Below are 19,893 nucleotides of genomic sequence, written 5' to 3' on the forward strand. Positions count from 1 at the left end.
TCAGCGAAGTACAGACGACGGCCTTACATACCGACAGGAGTTTTTCCGTTGTCGAATCTCGCGAGACAGCAGCCTGAGGCTGGTTGAGTTAGTCTACCGTAATAAAAGACGAAGGAAACGACGAAGGGACTAGTCAAAGTAAAAGAGCAGAGAAGAAGAAGAAGAGAGAGAAGCTCGAATCGTGGAGGTCGGAAATAAGACGATGAATAATGAAATTCGCTTAATCGAGTCTTGTATTTGACTTTTCTATCGCTTCTGCAAGTCTCCTTCCTGCTTCGATTCGATCTTTCTTTCGTTTTGGCTGGTCGATTCCGATGGAAAAAGAGCGAATGAGGGAAAGGGCGAATAAATTAGAGCTATATGGGTTTTAGTTTATAGCAAAAACCGAGGATTAGCATACAAACATGAGGTCCTCAAACTGGATCAAGTTTTTGTTATTTAGCAAGTTGAATACTGCGACATCTAGTTGAAGCGAAGTATACGAATTCAAAAGACTTTAACTATCTTCCATCCTAGTTCATAACTGTTCAAAGCAAATATGTATAAAAGTAACTATTTTCGTATTGTCATAAAATCAAAAGTACTCTTTCACCATACATTAGGCTGGAGTACCTGCATCGAATATATGAAGGTAATGAGAGAAGCATTATGCGCTCATTCACTCATTGAAGAGGACGTCTGAACTAAAGCAAAATTAACAGCTGAAATTAACAGCGGTCCTTAATTAACTCTCCAAACCGGAATATACATATAGGTACGGAAGTCACAAGTAGCAGCCAGATGCTTGTACGATACTTTGAGCATTTTAATGGGACGTTGATTCCACAGCAAGTCACCTTCATACGTATGACTGTTTCAACTGTGTATACAGTGACCTGAAATATAATTATACGATTTAATCCTCAGAAGAGCGACTGCGCCATTACCGAACCGACTATCTTTGTAAGTAGATCAAACATAAATACATTTGTTATGTGATACGTTCATCAACATTAAAATTAAAATAATATGACTATGTCGAGGACCTTACTTATTTTATTCCACTATATAGTATAATATAAAATGATATAGCAGAAGAAATTCAAAGTTAACGGCTTTCCTCGTCCGCATTTCTGACACAAGAATGCGTTCCTTGCAGAGAGTTAGCTGATAAATCGATTTTTTTCCAGTCCTCGGTTTCCACACCCTTTCCTTCATTTCCCTTCTTTGTCGTACATAAATATACACGAGATTTTCTTTTTATTTCTCAGCCTCCCGTGTTTGATATTGGCTGCGAAATCGTTTACGTTACACACCCATAAGGCTTGAAAAATATTAGTCTGTCGAGCGTGTGCTACGTCTTATTCTCTTCTGAAAAATCGTGGCTTAATAAACACGTTTTCGCATATAACAACCAGCGAATATTTTTGAATATACAAACACCGGGACGATTTCAGGCAAGAAATACACAGCAAAGTGCGCATGTATCGCAGAGAGGGCAAGCCCCACAAAAAGCTCGCGGAAGAACAACAGCGAGGGTCGGCAAAGCTACTTGTCAGCGCAGAGCAAAAAAAAGCTCTATAGAGCCGTCGTTGGCTGCAGCCAAACCGAGAAGTAACGAAAGCCACTATGCATGCATCTGATGTATGCAGAAAATTCTCCGCATGTGTGCAGCGGCCGCTCTTCCACGGAATCCGACTCGCGCACTCTTTGTCCCTGCCGCTCCATTACCGTCCCCTAAATCACAGTCGGTTACGTTTTTAGAACGGTCGTTACCTCGCGCGAGCGCGCGCGCGCCTCCGCCAACTCTCATGTGTACGCGATGTTTTTGGTCTCATTAGTAGCCTGTCTCCTTGCTCACCACGTGCAGAGCCAGTGCGATGTAGGACGAGCGAGAGGGAAGCGCGTATATAAACGCCGGCTGCGATTAATATTCCTGCGCCGCGCAAGCTCGCCTCTCTACTCTCTCCTTTTCGCTTCGTCGCGCTAGAGCCTTTCTTATGCTACTAGCTACTCGAGATAAGATTTCTTTGATTCTTTATTTCCTTCACGCTCGGAAACGTGCATTCTCTTATACACTTTGCTTCTTGCCTGACGGGAATTCCGGAAAGAATAGTTCTGATTTCGTTTGTATTGCGGAGACTCGTCCTTCGGAACGCGAGGGATACATTTTTTATTGATCAGTTGATGGAAAAACTTGGAGGATTCGTAAATGTTTTTAGTAATATCAGGATATAGTATCCATCCGCTGGTGTGATGTTTTATCGTCGAAGCTTATGCAGGAACATAAATCCTGACGAGCGTAGCATTAGCGATAAATCTGCTCAATGATAAGGTAATATTTGATAACTATTGGACGACACTCGATGAGTAATGCGTCTGTCCTGAGTGTAATTGAGAAACTATTGGCAAGATCTAGCGTTATTGCGAATGTGCGCCAAAGCGAGCTCATGTTTATTTTGTTCGGACGATGCACTGACTGTTTTAGCGGAGGATCGTGGGAAATAGTTTGAGTTTTGAGTGTTTGGGAAACAATTTTATTTCAGTAAAGTCGTCTTTTTCAGACATCGATGTACTTTTAACGATACGAAGGTTTTAAAATCTTGTGTCTTTACAACTCACTGGAGGTTAATCAAATAGCGTCGATTCAGATTTCCGGAGGTAGAGCAAGGAATAAAATTATGCATTCTAGGACACGCAAAACCACACGAGATCGCGATTACCGAATCGAGCTCTTAATCAATGGAATATTGTTACCCCTAAATCTTGCAATTTCTAAAGCCGGTTAAATGTATGACTGATAACTCAATAACAATCCAGTTCCACGCATATACATTATAAATATTATATCGACTCGATACCAGCTTCACAGCATTAACTCTCCGAGCATTTCAACAATCCTCGTCGCTGGGTCCCCCAAAATTATCAATACCCAACCACCACAGTGGTTCTCCATTTATTGACCAGATTCTCTCGGTCTCTCTCGGTGCCGGTTAACCGCACGTGTGGCTCCTAATGCTAAATCCAAAATGAAGAGCGTCAAATTAGCCAAGAATTACATCGCGCACAACACACAGTGCAGCAGAAGTCCTGGCTGTGCGCATACATCACATTCTCTCTCGACAACGAGCTGCTGCACTCGTCAGTGCACGGTAAGGACGCTGTGGTGGACAAATGACAGCTGTGAAAGCCACGGAAGGCTCGCGTCCAGAGCAGTGGTGAAACGCTGCTTTCTATGTCACTTCCGTCCGGTACACTGCTAATGTTTCGAATAATATTGACTAAGCTCCGACCACTTTTGAAGTCTCGCGAGTCTGTGTTCTATTGCTGGGATTTGTCAAAGTTCGAAGAGAGTTGTTCGGGATAATGACGGCGCAGAGAAAACGTCGATCGCGCGGTTTAGCAACAGTTGGACTGTTGACTTTCACCGGACGACGAAGCGTCGGAGATTGAATGTTTGAATATGTCAATTGCAATCATATTAATAAAGAGAAATTAATTTCTATACGTTGTGTATTTAATAATAATTATTACTCACTGTGAGAAATGAGAGTCGTAGACGTCCAACGTACCTGAAACATGAAAAACATTTTAAGGTTAAAAATCGCATGAGCTCAACAAGTAGTCAAAGCTAGATATAGTCAGGCAGGTATCTCTGTAATCAAATTTTAAGTTCTGCAGAAACGACGAAATAATAGGAAGATGAAAAAATAATTAAATACCCGCGTTTCCACGACAAACGAGCTACGACAACTTGCAAACAACAAAGTAAAAGACCGAGTCAAAAGTTTCTTTTCGGGACACGCGCAGACCGCTCGACAAACCTTTGCCCCGCCGTCGTATCCTTCGTCTGGCTCCTTGGACGCGAATAAATTCATTACACAATATAATGTCTCTGCACTTTTTCTCGCTCTTTGTTTCCAGCAACCCACCTCCACTCACACTTTCATCGCTTCGCACTTCCTCCTCCCTTTGTCGTAGTTGTCCCATACAAAGAGAGCCGCACGGCGGCAACGCGAGAGGAGCAATAGCATGAAGGGGGCAAATAACGAAGCAGCGGCTGAGGTCCGATTTACGCTAGCCGCTTGTCTTATACACACACACACACACACACACACACACACACACACGAAGGAGCGAGGCAAAACAAGCCCGCGGGAAATGGCCGCCTCGTTATCGTATGCGGTGTAGCTCGCGCTGGTGGAAAACTTGCTGCGCGGCGCTGTGCACATAACCGCTTGTTACGTCGCTGCCAAGGCGTCACGTGGCTGCTGCCGCACTGCCTACTATACCGCTTGTCCCGTGCTTTGCACCGGGCCGCAAACTCAAAACTCCGCGCAGTTTTATCGCCGGCGGTCGACGCGAGGCTTTACGAGAGCCTCGGCCGCCGTTGCTCTGCGCGCACAAGTTTAATGTGCATGGACTGGAAACTTGGAGGTTCCGCGAATGAGGTGGTGAATTCGAAGAGTAGGTGAGAGCCGCAATGATTTTTCTTTATAATTCACCTTGACTATTGTTGTTTTGCTTTTCTTTTATTGCTCTTCTCGTTTTACTCTGCTCGCTTGTACGCCCATCCACGAGAATTTCCTATAGACTTGATTCTTTACGTCTTGGGAATAGTGGGGAACACGCTGAATCGTCAAACTTTATTGAAAATTCTTTATCTAACGCATTTTAAGTTATTAGCATTATTACAGCAATACAGAAACAAGAACCTTTTTTAGCTCAAATAAAGGGCAAGCATTATCCTATATCAATAATAAAAAATATGCTAGTACACTGGCAATGAAAGTAAAAAGACGCTCCGCGTCACCAAAGGATTTTATCAATGACAGACGGTAACTGCCAAGGTAAAATAATCAAAAGGCCGCGCTCGGGCCAGCGCGCGGCGCGCGCTTAAATGCAAAATTGGCCGAGCGACACGTGCGGCAACACGCGATAAATCAGTTCGATGGGCATAAATCGCGCAAACGGCAGGCAATTTTCACACCGGCGTCACCGCCGTCGCTTTCGAATTGTGTGTATATGGCAGGCAGCAACGCCGGTACAGAGCAGCGAGAGCGAGCGCCCACACGCCCAACAAATGAAAAATAAAGTGCGAAAGAAAAACGCGAACGAGCCCGAAAAAAATGACGTCGTCAAAAAATCACGGAAATGATTTGTCGCGCGTGGTTGAAGCTGACGTGCGAAGCCCTATCTTCTCGTGTGTCGTGACGCGGTTGTGATGAATGATTAAAGTTTAGGGGATGAAATTTTTCGTGATGATGTAATTGATTATTTTGCAAAAATATCGACGCGAGAGAAACGAGGACGAATTGATTAGGAACGACAAGAAAAGTAATATAATGAAATTGAAGCAAGTTTCGTAAAGCGACGTACCACGGCTCTTTGTATACAGTGCGCGTGCTCACAAGAATACGACGCCCGGGTTATAAAAGGTCTGCAATTTTTTTTTGTCGCGCGACTGCTGGCGCGGCCAACTACTACAGGATGTCGTGACCGCACGTACAGCCAGTGCGACTTGAATCTCCGTTATGGCGGATTTTTATCTTCATAATTTCTTCATAGTTTTAATTACATTTGTTTTTTCGCTCGCTAAGAGAAGATAATGCGATACGTATAAAACGTATCGCCGACGGCTAGAAATTTTTAGCACGAACTTTAATCGCGTGAGCCTATCGTGTAAAATTTGTTTTATGGGGTATTATCTAACAGTGCGAATAATTCAGAAGAAATAATTTATATATAATATTTGGAAAAATAATCAACAAAGCAGGGAAAGCAGAACGCAAAGAGTACACGCAGAGCAAAACTTAGAGGGAGAGAGATAGAACTCATTCGAATGGCAGATGGGTATACTAAAATAGTGGGTTGCTGTCCGCAAGCTAAGCTTTCAATCTAGCCGAAAAAGAAGCGAGGCAAAAGGCAAAGCATCTCCGCTGATTACACCCGCTCTGCACCTGTTACATACATACGCACAGAACAGCAGCGACCTGATTTTTCGCTTTTTCTTCGCTCGACTGGTCCTCCCCCGAGGCATTGTCTCCCTGCGGTGGCGGCGTCCAGAAAGCTCGCACGAACTAAAGAGGGCGTCGAGCTGAAACGCGAAGGGGTCGAATTAATGGAACATAGCTGTATAGGTATATATACACACACACCCACACACATACAGCCACGTGTGTCCTGGGATAGTCGACGGGAGAAGAGGTGCAGCTGCTTTGCGATGTGCAGACAGAATCAATTAAAGTAAAGAAAAAAAATGAACCGATAGGGCTTGAAGAGCTTTTGTGAAGGCTTTTTGAAAGCTTTAAAAAAAGATTAAGGTACTTAATAGAGCTCAGTTATTAGCTTACTTTAGAAAACTTATCGTTTAAATTGTCAAAACGATTCAACAAATCATATAGCTAATTGAACTAAGTCACTTGTAGATTTTCTCGTCTACTTATGCTTCTTTGACAATACTATAATTATTCATTCGCAAATGAAAGGCTATGCAAAAGGCTAGAGGACAAAAGCGGATACACGAGTATACCAACAACGCTGTGTGTTGCGTGTCCCAGAAAGAGAGAACTTCGATCTTTCCTTCATCCTCCCTCTCTCTCCCTCTCATTCTCTATATGCTTGAGGTTTCATCTCGCCATTGTGGTAACTCAAACAATAGAGTACTCTCTCACACACTTGCTCTCTTGGTTAAAGATCTACGGCTGTTGCATGCGCCTTGATATATAGAGAAGCGCACCGAAAAGAAAAATGGTGGATACGCGCGCGAAAACTTTTTGTGGGTTTTCCAGAGTATAGACCACCAGCCATTATCGCAACGAGTATCCACTTTTTACTCTCGATCCTTCCCTTCTTCTCTCTTTTTCGCTTTAAGAAAAATACAAATTGGCACAATATAACGTAAAGCACATTTTATTTGTTTCAGTACACTCTTAATAAGATACAAGAAACAAACTATTCCAAAGGCTTCATGCAACAGTCACTTTTCACAGCCTCTGATCATTCTTCCAACTGGGCACCTGGACATGAATACACATATATTTTACTCGGTTTGGACTTTTGTCTGTTTGGCAGAGAAACAAGAATTCCATCATCTTGTTCCGAAAGTTTGTCACTTTTTATGGAAAAAAAGAAATCGAAGCACAGTAAGCTCTTTGGTTCGGAAAAGCCAACGCAAAGAGGCGCATTTCGTTTGGACTGCATATATATGCAGTTTCTCAACTCTTGCAATTCGGTACAGTGGAGGTTCGCAAAGGAGCTACTGCTCTGCCCTGGCCGCTCGTTAGCGGCTAACGAGGGCCCGAGTGACTAAAACTACGAGTGGAATCACTGCCACCTATAATATTACTATTTCTGCATTTCTGATATAGTCCTGTTTCGCTAGTACTGCTATTGTTTGTTCCGATAATTCTGTGTATTCAAATGCTGAAATGTTTGGGGGAAGCGTTATTGTGGATCGTTGTATTATTCGTATTAAATTTCATATTCGAGTATTAATTTGAATGCTTGCATAAACTGACCACTATAGTAATCGAGATTATGTCAATCTTCTTCTCTTATAACGTAAATGAATCAAGCATGAGAAGCATCAACGAAACGTGATTACATTATAATCATATGTATTTTTAAGTTGGAGGAAGTAGACTTTAACATTAATTGATTACACATCAAAGAAGAGATTAGAAGAGCTTGCAAGCTAATTATTACGAAATCCCCATTGAAGATGGGTGAGGCACGCGTCCTCGGATATATAATGGAATAAAGGGGGCGTTACAGTCTTCCAGGAAGCAGGTGTAACGAGAAATACGAGTTGAATTGAATAGAAGACGACGTGACCGTCAGTTAATTATGTAGTTATATAATGGAAGAGTAATCTTTTGAAATGAATTCTGTTGCTTCTATACATTACTCAAATTTGATGTTATCGTTGCAGACTATTGTTAGAATGTTTTTACGCAAAAGTAACCGAAAACTCCTGTACGTATATGAGCTTCTTTTTATACGCTTTATTCTGATACCGGTACGAAAGTGGGAGGACATTTAGTTCACCTTATATGCAAGGGGGGTCTTTTGTTTGCTTTGAATACGTGAGCGAGAGTACCTTGTTTTATTTTGCTGTTAAAGAAGTATAGATGTACAAAGCTTCGAGAAAAATCTATGTTTATCAGTAATGCTCATATTAGTTAATCTAACTATGGCACGTACAAATAATAATTTTTAGATAAAATAAAATACGCATGTCAAATGCCAATGTATTTAAGATTTATGAAACTAGCCATCTGATCATCTGTCGGGACCCTAACGTCTACAGTGTGCTTTCGTGCACGTCTGTTTCTTCGCATTTACGACGACACATTGCTTATTTGCAGCCGTTGCGGCAGTTTCACCTCTATGCTATTATTCCGCAATGCCGATCCTGCCAGTTAACGTCATGAGGTTTTCGCGCCTCAGTGGAAGTTAGAAAACTCGCTGGCGTTTGCTTGTGTTTGTATTTATTTTGCGGCTGCAGAATACGAAAAGGCATGAACATCAGAGAATAAACAAAGGGTTTGAGGTTCGCAAAATGCAAATGTTGCAATTGACGCGAAAATGTTGTACCTCGCAAAAATGTTAGTAAAAGGTGTATAAAAAGGATTATGATTTGCATATTTTTATCCTTTCGCAACTAAAGTTTCTGCCAAAAAAGAAAGAAGAAGATAAATAAGTATTTTTTCAAAATGCTGTACATGTAATATTTATAAAAAAATGTAGGTTATTAACTAAAAATAAAGCCAATGCTACAATTTACCCAATAATAATTAATACGTTATCCTATAAAAGAGTCATCCTGACCTAACGAACGTACAGTTTTATTTTCTACACTGTATCTCTTTCCTTCTATCCGCATCTCTGTATATTTCACTATCTTCCGTCACTCGCGCATCTCTCTCCCTCTTCCCTCTTCCTCGAGCTTTCTCTGTGCCTCTGTACCTGTGGCGCACATAGGTCCGTTGGTTCGCTCGCAACCCTTATCCGCTCGTCGCGCCGGCACTGGAACCGAAGCCGTTTATCGTGACTTCACGCTTCGTGAATGTACATCACTTCCTATTCTGGATGTGTCTATGTGTATGTGTGTAGCTCGTGCTTGTTTGCTTGTGTGTGGCCCCCTTTTCTCGGCGGTAGCTGACACGTGTGTTTTGTGGAGCACAGAGCAAGCAAGAGAGAGAGAGAGAGAGAGAGAGAGAGAGAGAGAGAGAGAGAGAGAGAGAGAGAAATTTAATGCTGGCCTTGCACATATTCCGCTTGCCGGTGACGGTGCGCCGAATCTTACTTTTAATGATTAAACCCTGAGTATATAAGTGTAAAAAAATAACAGCGAGTGTAACGAGAGAGAAAGTTGTTCATTTTGTGGTTTAAGCTTGTAATTTCAATAAATTGTAAATCATGATTATTGACTTTTTCATCACTGGCTTGACGATCTTCTATTTTAATCTTAAACTCTTTGTAGGTCAAAGTTCGAAAAAATAGTTCAGTCCAGCTCAAAATATTTCATGAAAATAAATCTATATCGAAGTGAGTAATAATTTTGTAATAATAACTAAAAAGTCCGTTGAAATAGGTCATATTTGACAAATTCACTCGATGAGAAGGAAAATCTTGCTACATTTAATATTCTGAAAATCTGTACGAGTAATATGGAATCCCATATTTTTATTCATTGTGAACTCTTCAATGCAACATGGGAATCATAAAAAATATCTTTGTGATATACGGTACGCGCAGCACTCTAAACGATTGCCATCTCTGTTATTCATTCTACTGTCCGCGGAACGTCTACTTTTCCGAAATGCACCAAAAATAGTTTGATAAACACACAAATACTCTGATATATTATGGAACATAGGAACGGACAGGAACGGCATATATTTTAAAAAATATTACCAGCTAGAAGCAGTTCGAATGATTGAAGTTTGTATGAAGCTTATAAAGAAATTTAATATTTACTCTTAAAAATTAATTTATTTTGGTACTCTTTTTGCCTATTATACGTTAATTTCCATTACAGAAAGCGGCAACTCACTGTAAACGACAGCACATCGACAAATTCCGCATCACGGAGTCTCGCGGTTACAGCAGATCTAAGCTTGGTGCGTCAACAGCAGATGCATGCATGTATATTATATATATATATATATATATATATATATATATATATATATATATATATATATATACATACATACACACCCACACACACGCACGCACACACCCATACATGTATACATACGTACACACCCGACTACCAGGCATTGACCCCCCCCCTCTCTCTCTCTCTTGCACCGTACCAAGTTAACACTACCTGAATAGATGACAATAGGCATTCAACTAGTGCGATGGATTGTTCGGTTATTGATTATTAATACACCGCAGTCCGCGTCGTTCTTGTCGCGCATATGAAATACCGACAAATCGTTCCAACTCTAAGTGCTGATACGTGGAATACCGGGTTTTAGAAAAAAAGAGGTGCACGCGAAGCTGCAATATTTCGAAATGAAAAAGAGAAACGGATAAATTTGATGAAATCGCCGATCTGATGCAATCCAGTCGTAAAATCAGTTGTGAGATTTTTGAGAGCTTTTAACCAATATAAATCTTTTGGATTCATTATACGGGCATCGGTATGTGCGCTATGCTTTTATGCTTTGAAATCACAAAGCTCCATGCGCGAAGTAAAAGTTTTATTGCGCCAAGTTTAAAATATTGGTTAATATTTGTTATGTATTCAACAAATTCAGTAAAGTATAGATTAAGCTACACTCTATCATGAAAAATTTATAAAAAAAAGTAAAATTTTGCATTCAAAACATTGCATTCTCTTACAAATAAGGCAGCATCAACTAAACTCTTGCTCAACTTCCATTAGACATTTCGCAGGCAGCCTGCTACACATTGAGTGTCACATAGATTTTGTCGTCTCCCAGCAGCTAATCCAGTGAAATACAGCGACTTTCCAAGTTCACGTGAAGCGTACGCAAGGTTTATTTGCGTCGCGGCGTCTTATCGCATGAACCCAGAAGCTGCAGCAGCAGAGTCGAGACGTGTGTGCGGACCGATTTCATGTCAACAAAGGTCGTGACGTTTGCTAGCGCCACCACAATTTGGCGAATTGAATATTTAAGATAATTGATGTCAAACGTCCAATTAGCACCCTCGGTTTAATGGCTCATTGCACTTGCGTGCTGCTGCCGTCATCTCAAAGGAAGAGGGACGTTGATTTTGAGTGGAGCGGATGGTTCTTAATGTATATATGCTTGATTTTATTTCAAAAGGAGAGAAATTTTTAAATGGCTTTTAGTGGAAAGCTGTAAGCTCGTGTTACGTATTTAGTCTGACTTTTCCACACGTGATATTTATTGAATTTACATGCGTCGTTTAACAATTTCATTAGTTAGAAGTATACAGAAATATACATCGATATTTCATCCCCGAAGCTTGTACTAGCTTAAAATAACCATTGTGCTCTAGAGAACTGAATTGTAGAATAGTAGTACGTCTGGGTAACGTACGGTTCGAATTGAAATAAAGTTCGAATTGAGGCTTACCTGCTATACTATTCTAGGCCCGAGTATACGCGTATGCGTAAGTACATCGCTGCTTCCCAGAAGCTTGGCGATGATGAATCGTCCTAATTTCGCGGACGGAAGGTCACGCAGAACCAGTAAATCTAAGCCGCCGGCTAGAGTAAGACGGACGAAGAACAATAGGGTGTGCTCGCGTGCGACAGCATATGCACCTACACACGGAACTGACAAAATTTACGCATTATAGGAGGCCAAGACGTTTGATCTATCGACCTCTGTTTGTCTACTCGTAACGCGCAATTGATCCACTCTGTGCACGCGCTTGTAAGGGTCTATTGGCCCATGTTCGAGTGGGATGGATTCGCTACCGATTATTAATTGATTATCAGTGTGATCAGATGATGTATAGTATATTAAGGGGACGTGGAAGCTGAAAACACAGTTTTTCTGTTCCATATAACTTTTTTAATAAAGCTTGCAATAAAAAACCAAGACCAAAGTGCCACAGTGTTGAGTTTAGTGAATCATTCTACCGAAAAAAAATACCAATCGGACTTTTGGTTTTTGTAAAAGTTGTGAAATACAAGCGGGTGTTTACGCGTGTTTATGTGATTACAGCGCCAACCTCAAACACCAATTTCACTTATTAACCTTTTTTAATTTGAAACTTCATCAATATAATGAGCAGAGCTCCATAGGTTTGAGATAAGTGAATCATTCTACCGATAGAAAATGTCAATACGGCTTTTAGTTTTTTTTTGGCATTTGTAATACTAAATACCCCGTGGCGGATTTGCGAAGCTATAGCTCCCACCTCCCCTTAAGTATGATGGTGGCTACGCGTATATTGGGATTGCAGAAGTAGAGGTGTATTCTCCAAGAGAATTAAACTACTTACACAACTTTCAAGTCGGCGTGCTCATGCATTTTTTTTAAACCGAAGTTCATCAAAGTAAGATCCTCACATTTGCAACACCAAGCACATAAGCAGTGCAGTAACCAAGTTGTGGGTTTCCTAAATACTTGCATTATTGAATAAAATTTATTCAGTCGAGGCTTGCGCGCAGAGGACTACCAACTAGTTAGTTGCGGTAGGCATATAACCAGATCACACACACACGCACACGAGCCTACTCATACATAAATTTCAACGCATTCTCACTCAAATTAATGCACAAACACTCGCGCACATTAGGGTACACACTCGCTTTGTTATGCATCAACGCAGTGGAAGGACAGACGATGACTGCATCCCATATTGGCTTAACGAAGAAGCAGAGATTCGCAGCAGCGAGATAGAGAGAGAGAGAGAGAGAGAGAGAGAGAGAGAGAGAGAGAGGCTCTCGCGGTTGAGCGACTATACGCGCTGCATCAAATGTGCGAGAGGGGTGGTACTGGCGCGTCGTACGCAAAGTGCCAGCGAATATGAATTAGCGAGCTTATGGTTAGACGGAGAGACACGGTTCGCGCGAGAGCGAAGGGAATATCAGCGCGCGGCAACACACGCAACTTGCTGCTGCTACCGTCGATGCTTCTGTAGTTGAACACACACTCTGTGCGCACAAGCTCTCTCTCTCTCTCTCTCTCTCTCTCTCTCTCTCTCTCTAACTCTCTCTTTCTGCGCTTCGCCACGTAACCATACATCCGCTACATCGAGTTTACGCGTGTGAAAGAGCTGCACGTGCGGCGCAGGACTAGCCGCGAAAGGGCAATGGAGCATGGACAGCAAAGCAGAGGGCGCGGCAGCAGACATCGGTAGCTTCCAGGGGTGTAAAATCATAACGTTATACAGGCATGCATGTATTCGAACCAGTTTCTCTTTTTACCCGATACATCAGAAGCGACGCTGATAATTACCCGATACCGTGCGCTGTCAATGAGATTAATGCGGTATAGAGCGAAAGCATATGGCTCCTGACCCTTCAGACTGCACTGCTGCACTGTTGCTGTTTGCCCCGGCGCTGTAATTTTGCGAGACCTAGCAGCAGCTGCCGCCAGCGGCGAATTCCGTCGTCATTAACGCCCGCGCCGTGCGGAATTCTCAATCGATTTCGAGCTGTTCGAACCCCCGAGTCTTCGGCTACATTGCACGTGAAGCTCTTTTATGTTGGATATATGGTTTTCTACGTGAAACGTTTGCGATTAGAAATGTTTGGTGATTATTGTGGTAGATATAATTGAAGTGGATGTACATCGTAGATTATACACGATTTTAATAAAGGATTTCGAATCATAACTTTTAATTCAGAATTGAAGCTTTTTGCAAAGTCGATCATACATTTACATATCCTCTTATTCAAAGTAAATTATGTATATGGGTTGACACGGGTAAAAGCTCTCTCGAGTTGTAAATACAGATAAAGATTCAATTACTGAGAGTCAATTTGCCTACTAAAAATCGTATAATATAATTTGATGCCAGTTTAAGAGGGCTTACCGCCAATTAAGCTACCTATTGCTCGTTCGGCCGCCAGCAGAGGACTGGCTACCGTATCAAAATGCGGTTTTATATAAGGCTTAGCATCCGCGAAACGAGTTCAACAGCAATAGAACTGCCGGTGCCGATGCCGATATGATTTGGCCGTGCGCGTGGTTAACCGCACGTGAACCGACTCTCCGTTTTGATTATAATCACTGTTACACGTGTATGAATTTTAGTTGCAACGAAGAGGCTGATTAAACTGTACATGTGCAGATATGAACAGATTTTATTTTGGACAAAAATAAAATCTGCTCGTCTTGCTTGCACGAAATTATAAAAAAGAGCTGTGCTATTTTTAAGAGGTAAATATCGGATAAAGCGATTTTCTCGATTTGCAAATTTCGAGTAGCTTACAGTAAATAGGTCGCTGGACGTTTTTATTCCAAATTGAACAAAGTTACACTGAGAGGTCAAGCAGAATTTTAAATGTATTTTTGTTGCTCCGTTTGTTTATTTTTTCCCCTACAGTCCGAATCGGATTGCCAGAGCTGTAAGCACGAGCGCATTCAACGCTGTAGACTAACAAATGTTGATTATGAAAACAAGAATCTCTCAAAGTTCTTATTTACCGCCAAAATATATCATAGCTGGGGAAAGCCTTTCTCTTTCGAGTAAAAAGCACGTAGAGTAAGCATCAAAGAATGACAAAAGTTCACAAGAATGTCACTTGGGGAAGAAAAAGACAAAGGGAAAAGAGAGGCAGAGAGAGAGAGAGAGAGAGAGAGAGAGAGAGAGAGAGAGAGAGAGAGAGAGAGATGGGAGGGGGAGGAGAGAGCAAAAGTTTTGAGCGCGCGGAATTCAAGCAGAGGCAGAGTAAGCGAAAAAAAACGAAAGTGAGACAGGTAGCTGAGAAATTAGCTGTGTACGCGCGTGCTCCTTATGAGGCTTCCTCTCGCCTTCTAAGATTTCTCACACATCTTCGCGGTATCGTGTGCTATCACCAGGCGCTCTATAAATTAAATTATGCCGGCATCTCGTTTCGTGCGCTCTCGCGTCTCCGCAGACATTTTTTCCTCGTCGGTTATCGATCGCGGCTATACATGTAGGCATATACACCTACCGCTGTCGATATTTGCAAAGCCAAGGGGTGAAAGACGGCACAGAGTCAAATGGACCGTTTACTAATTAGCTCTATTATCATGGACGAGAGGAAATTCTTCGAGTAGATCAAGATTGAGAAATTGATGAGATCGGGAAAAAGAGAGAAAGAAAGAGAGAGAGGCGAAATAAGGATTCGCGCCAGAGCTCAGAGCCTATATTTTCTCCAGCAAATTGGTTCTGCGTTTTGTCTAAAGCGTGAGATAAATAATGCCGCTTACTGGTGCTTAATTTGTTTCAGCAGAAAGGACGAGAAAATAATGAATTATTGATTTATTGGATGAGCTTCTGCTCTTAAATTATGCTCTCTTTAGCGCTCTTTAGTGGTAACGATATTATAAATCGTGAAGAACTGACGCATGCAATTATAAATAAATCTATATAGAATATTCATGTTAAATAAAAATGTAAAATCATCATTATCAATTTCACAACAGTATCGTGACAAGTAGTAGATATCACAATGAGTATTGCTTTATAAAGATCGACTCAAGTCAAGATTAAAATGGCATGATTAATTTCCAATTTTACAACAAGAGTTTAATACGTTTGAGTCATTTATTGATCTTTTGTCAGTAATGAATTCTACTCGAGCAAATTATATAGAGGCAAACTGTCTATTACAGGCAATAATTAATGCTACTAAATGATAGAAGTTTCTTTCATAGCATATTTCATCTAAAAGATTATTAATGATATTAAATCAAGTTAAATTTTTTTTACACGAGTAAATTGATTTCCAATTTGCTTTCTTTGATAGTTTAACATGCAGAAAATTCAATCGTTTACAAATCACTACAGTTTTGTGTTAATACTTTTGAAAGTTGTCAAACACACGAGTAACGTCCTATTGACATACGCCCTTCGATCGTAAATGTTTACGCGTGTAAAAATTTATCGCTAACGCTGAAAAAGCGCAACGACGCTGTAAGAAAATGAATTTTTCGCGATACAACATAGTTTCCGTTCCGTACAAATGTGTTACAGCAACAAAATTCTTACAACTGTTCTGCAATGTTTAAAATTTAATTTAACCTTTACAAAGCTAGCGAAAATTAAATTTCAGGTAAATTTATGCATCGCCTGGAAAACAGCACTGTTCTGTGAATTAATCATCAATTTCTCATGCCATATACCTTTTCGCGATCGCTCCATTTTAACGAAATCTTGCAAAATCCAGTAAACGTTCGATCTACGATGAAGCGTTGTTTAAAATATCGCTCTAATGATAGCTTCATACTTAGATACGACCCACTAAGCTAGGGGAATTCACCTGTAACGTCTCCCCTCTCACATCCAATTTGCCTACTCGCCGGTCGTGGTCTACTCTACACAGATTTCCCAGAAGCGTCGGAGCATAGACCTGGGATAGATGACCCGATTGCTGCAAACGGCTCAGCCGTCGCAATACAATTCTCATTAATAACTTCGCATGATAATTTATTAAAAACGAATATAATATATCAACTTCGCACTAACCCAATATTTGCGCGGCAGCTTTATGAGAGCCTCGAGTGACAAAAGTAGGTTCCTCCGGTCCGTAGTTCAAAGTGTCGTCGAAAGGCACGGAAAAATTGCGAGAACCGGGTGGCAAAAGCCAAGCCTCGCCTAGGCTCTCTCGTCGACGCTTCAGAGCCGATATCTACCCAAGAGGCTATATGCCTAGACTAGCACTAGTCTACAAGCGCATAGAGGTATAGTAGCAGTAGTGGCGCTGGCAGGTCGTTGAACCATGAGCATGCCCATGTATACAACGAATGAAAACATGCCCCCGAACCGAGAGTCGCCGCTCGGTCTGGGTTGCCTATATGCCGCTGCTGCTCTTCTTAGGTACATACATGTATGTGTGTACGTGTATGGGTATATACTTGGGACTTTCTTTTTGCTCGTCTTTAATGAGGGAACAGCCTACGGGGAAATACTACACTCTATATACTTACACTGTCTGAGGGAGCTGTGTGTTTTTTTAAGGAAAAGTCCTCGATGCTCAGCGTACGTTATGCAAATATCAAGTTTTCGGCGAACTAACTATAGCCGTGTTGATCATGCACACAACGATTCGCATTACGAAAACAAAACGATCCGCTCGTTAACGCGAAGTCAATCAATAAATTCGTACGCGAGCCGCGAACGTTACGTAAACACAACTCGTGCAACGAATATCGTTCGTTTGTGACTAAAGAAGTAAATAAAAATTATCTTCTCGTCTCTCGCCATTCGATAAACACAATAGTCGAAACTCCCTGCCTCATCCGCGAGAACTCGATACTTCGCGACATTTCACCTCCTTATTATGCGCACAAACTCGCTTCTCGTAAAAAGTTTCATTCGTTAGTACGGTATTATACATAACTCGAGCAAGGAAAAAAAATACCAAGAAAAAGCGTATTTGCATGTACGGCAAACTGCATTACGCTTCATTTCGGCCTTTTTCCGCTCCCTCTATGTTTTCGCGCGCGCGTAATCAAGCTTCTCATTATACGGTCGAACATTCGTTAACCCGTGTATACACATCCAGCGCAAAATAAAAGAAAAAAGCAGTTGGCACGCAACGTCGCGAGAAAAACAGAACTCACCTGACTGAGAAAACTGCGCGATTCCGAGAAGTGGAGAGAACGATGCTCCTGGAACTTGCACTATAGAACAGCACTTTTTAGCAACACCGGCACCACGTCAACACGCAAAAAAGTAACACTGTTTACCGGTTCTACCGCTCTCTCTCATAACCTACAAAAGCACGCGAAGTCAGCAGTAGAGAGCACCCGCACAGCGTATATTTCTTCTCGTCGACGCGGACGAAGAAAAAAGATGCCCAAATGCAGGGGGGGACGATCGGTTATAGCTGCTCTCTCTCTATCTCTCTCTCTCTCTCTCTCTCTCTCTCTCTCTCTCTCTCTCTCTCTCTCACTACGCCGGCATCGTCAACTTCTCGCTATCTCCCGAGTCTCCAATTCACATCCTTCTCTCCGGAAAAGCACAGCTCGACTGCGATACTAAGTATAGTCGAATGTAGAATCGTGTTTAGTATATAATAAGCGCACACACGCGTGTGTGAAATTCGCACGCGCTCCGAGAGCGAGTGTGAAATCCGAGACGCGTCGCGATGCTCTCTCAGCACGAGCTCTTGCAGGGCTTGAGGCGTCGGAGCAAACTGAGCAAGCCGGCAACTCCGCTGTCTCTCTCTCGCTCTCTCTCTCTTTCGGTCAACCAACCCCTCGCGGAAAATTATCGGCGGCTCGACGCGCATGCGCAGACTCGATGCGCGCAGCGAGAAGAGAGAGAGAGAGAGAGAGACAGAGCGTCAGCGCGGCTCCCTCTCTCGTTACATTTTGTATTCATCGCGTCCTTGCGTCGCTATCTCGCGAAAGCTGTAAGTGTGTGTGTGTGTGTGTGGAGACTGGAGTAGAGAGACTAGAGGCGGTTGAGAGTGTACAGGTACACGCGGGGCATGCGCGCGTTGTGTGTGCGGGGGAAGAGGGAGAGGACAACGCATTGAACAGTGCTGCGCGACTGCTCTCAATAATTTATCACGTTTATACCTGTGTATGCCATTACGAGAGTGGGAGAGTGAGAAAAGGACGGTGTTGGCTGTCCTGTTGGCGAGAGGCTTGTGAATTTTGGCGGACACTTGATTGGAGCTTCATTTGGGATTTGAGTTGGCGATCCGTTTGTTTACGTTAATATCATGTGATATTGTTTTTTGATGAATTTATGGCTTTATTGGGCATTTCTTTTGTGTCTGGCGATGCTTATGTAGAGTTTTGACAAGGATATTTTTAAAAGGTTTACTTAGCTACTTATAAAACCAACGTTGAAAAATCACAAGTCGATGTATACGTATGGGAAAAGGAATTGCTTTCGAAGCAAGAGACAAGGCGGAGGAAAGAATTAAGAAGTTGAACGAAAAGTTTCGCTGAGAGAAGTACCGATGCCAAGTCCCCGGGATATCTTTTTGAAATGACTACGACGAAAGGTGCTGAGTGTGTGGTTTCTACTTTCTCCCCTCGGAAACGTCTTTGGGCCGAGAGGAATTTTCTTATTTTTCATCAGAATATAAGAAGTGGAAGACCCTGAAAAAGTTTTTGCTTTAAACGATGATCGAATGAAGATATGTAAACCAGATTTTAGATTAAGAACATTTAACAAAAATTTCAGTAAGGAATGTGTTGAGTCAATTAAAAATCGAGTAGAAAAATCCGTAATACATCTGTGTGTACAGCTTTGCTGGCCAATTCGTTTTTGGCGTAAACACACACAGCTGCTTCAATCAAGCGCTGTTGTGTATAAATACTTTATATCAAATCACCGAGCTTGCGTACTTCTACGTTTATTCTTTCGATGAAGTCGATGGATTCACTAGTGAGCTGTGCGCCGCAGCCGTCATATCGTATAGTATCCCATTCCTTGTGTGTATACGTTTGCGTGCAAGTAATCTCGATGCGTAGAGTTTGCCGTATGAGACTTTTCTTTTCACTTCGATAAGCTGTATCAGGGAACGAACGATAGAATATCAAACATTCAATGCGTTTGAAATAATCGAGTGTATATTATACATATAGTGATTTACAATCGAATTACGTAATACGATTTATAACGATCGGTACAACCAGAAGCATGAGAGAGTGATGAGGCGAAATTATTTATACGTAATTACGTTATTACACAATAAAGATAATTCATTTTCGCCGCGCGCGTAACCGACGTCAAAGGAATGCTTATTAAGCAGTGCAATTTTCCAGAGGTGGACTTTTTGGAAAATCGAGAGGGAAAAAA

At 41.8% G+C, this 19,893-nt stretch overlaps 2 protein-coding genes across 11 annotated transcripts in view; one reads left to right on the forward strand and one right to left on the reverse strand.

Moving 5' to 3' along the window:
• Positions 1–18,293, reverse strand: part of LOC100121249 (tyrosine-protein phosphatase Lar) — a 321,079-nt gene extending 302,786 nt beyond the window's left edge. For 9 of the 10 annotated variants that reach the window (XM_032598649.1, XM_032598645.1, XM_032598644.1 and 6 more), the window contains exon 1: positions 17,697–18,293. The gene's annotated coding sequence lies outside the window, so the exon portion shown is untranslated. Of the gene's footprint in view, positions 1–3,517; positions 3,552–17,696 lie in introns of all 10 variants that reach the window. The other variant, XM_032598641.1, reaches the window with a different exon arrangement.
• LOC116416794 lies at positions 4,295–7,472 on the forward strand. Its single transcript, XM_031926516.1, has 2 exons — positions 4,295–4,450; positions 6,905–7,472. Exons 1-2 carry the CDS (start codon positions 4,392–4,394, stop codon positions 7,263–7,265), a joined length of 420 nt encoding a protein of 139 aa, XP_031782376.1. The 5' UTR covers positions 4,295–4,391; the 3' UTR covers positions 7,266–7,472.
• Positions 18,294–19,893: the final 1,600 nt, after the last annotated feature.

Source organism: Nasonia vitripennis, chromosome 3, assembly GCF_009193385.2.
Source record: "Nasonia vitripennis strain AsymCx chromosome 3, Nvit_psr_1.1, whole genome shotgun sequence".
Lineage (NCBI taxonomy): Eukaryota > Metazoa > Arthropoda > Insecta > Hymenoptera > Pteromalidae > Nasonia > Nasonia vitripennis.

Bases quoted from the DNA above. Each gene is read 5' to 3' on its own strand.
- LOC116416794 (XM_031926516.1), top strand. From the start codon at position 4,392: ATGTGCATGGACTGGAAACTTGGAGGTTCCGCGAATGAGGTGGTGAAT. The intron at 4,451-6,904 runs GTGAGAGCCGCA...TATTTGTTTCAG, and splicing joins GTGGTGAATTCGAAGAGTAG to TACACTCTTAATAAGATACA.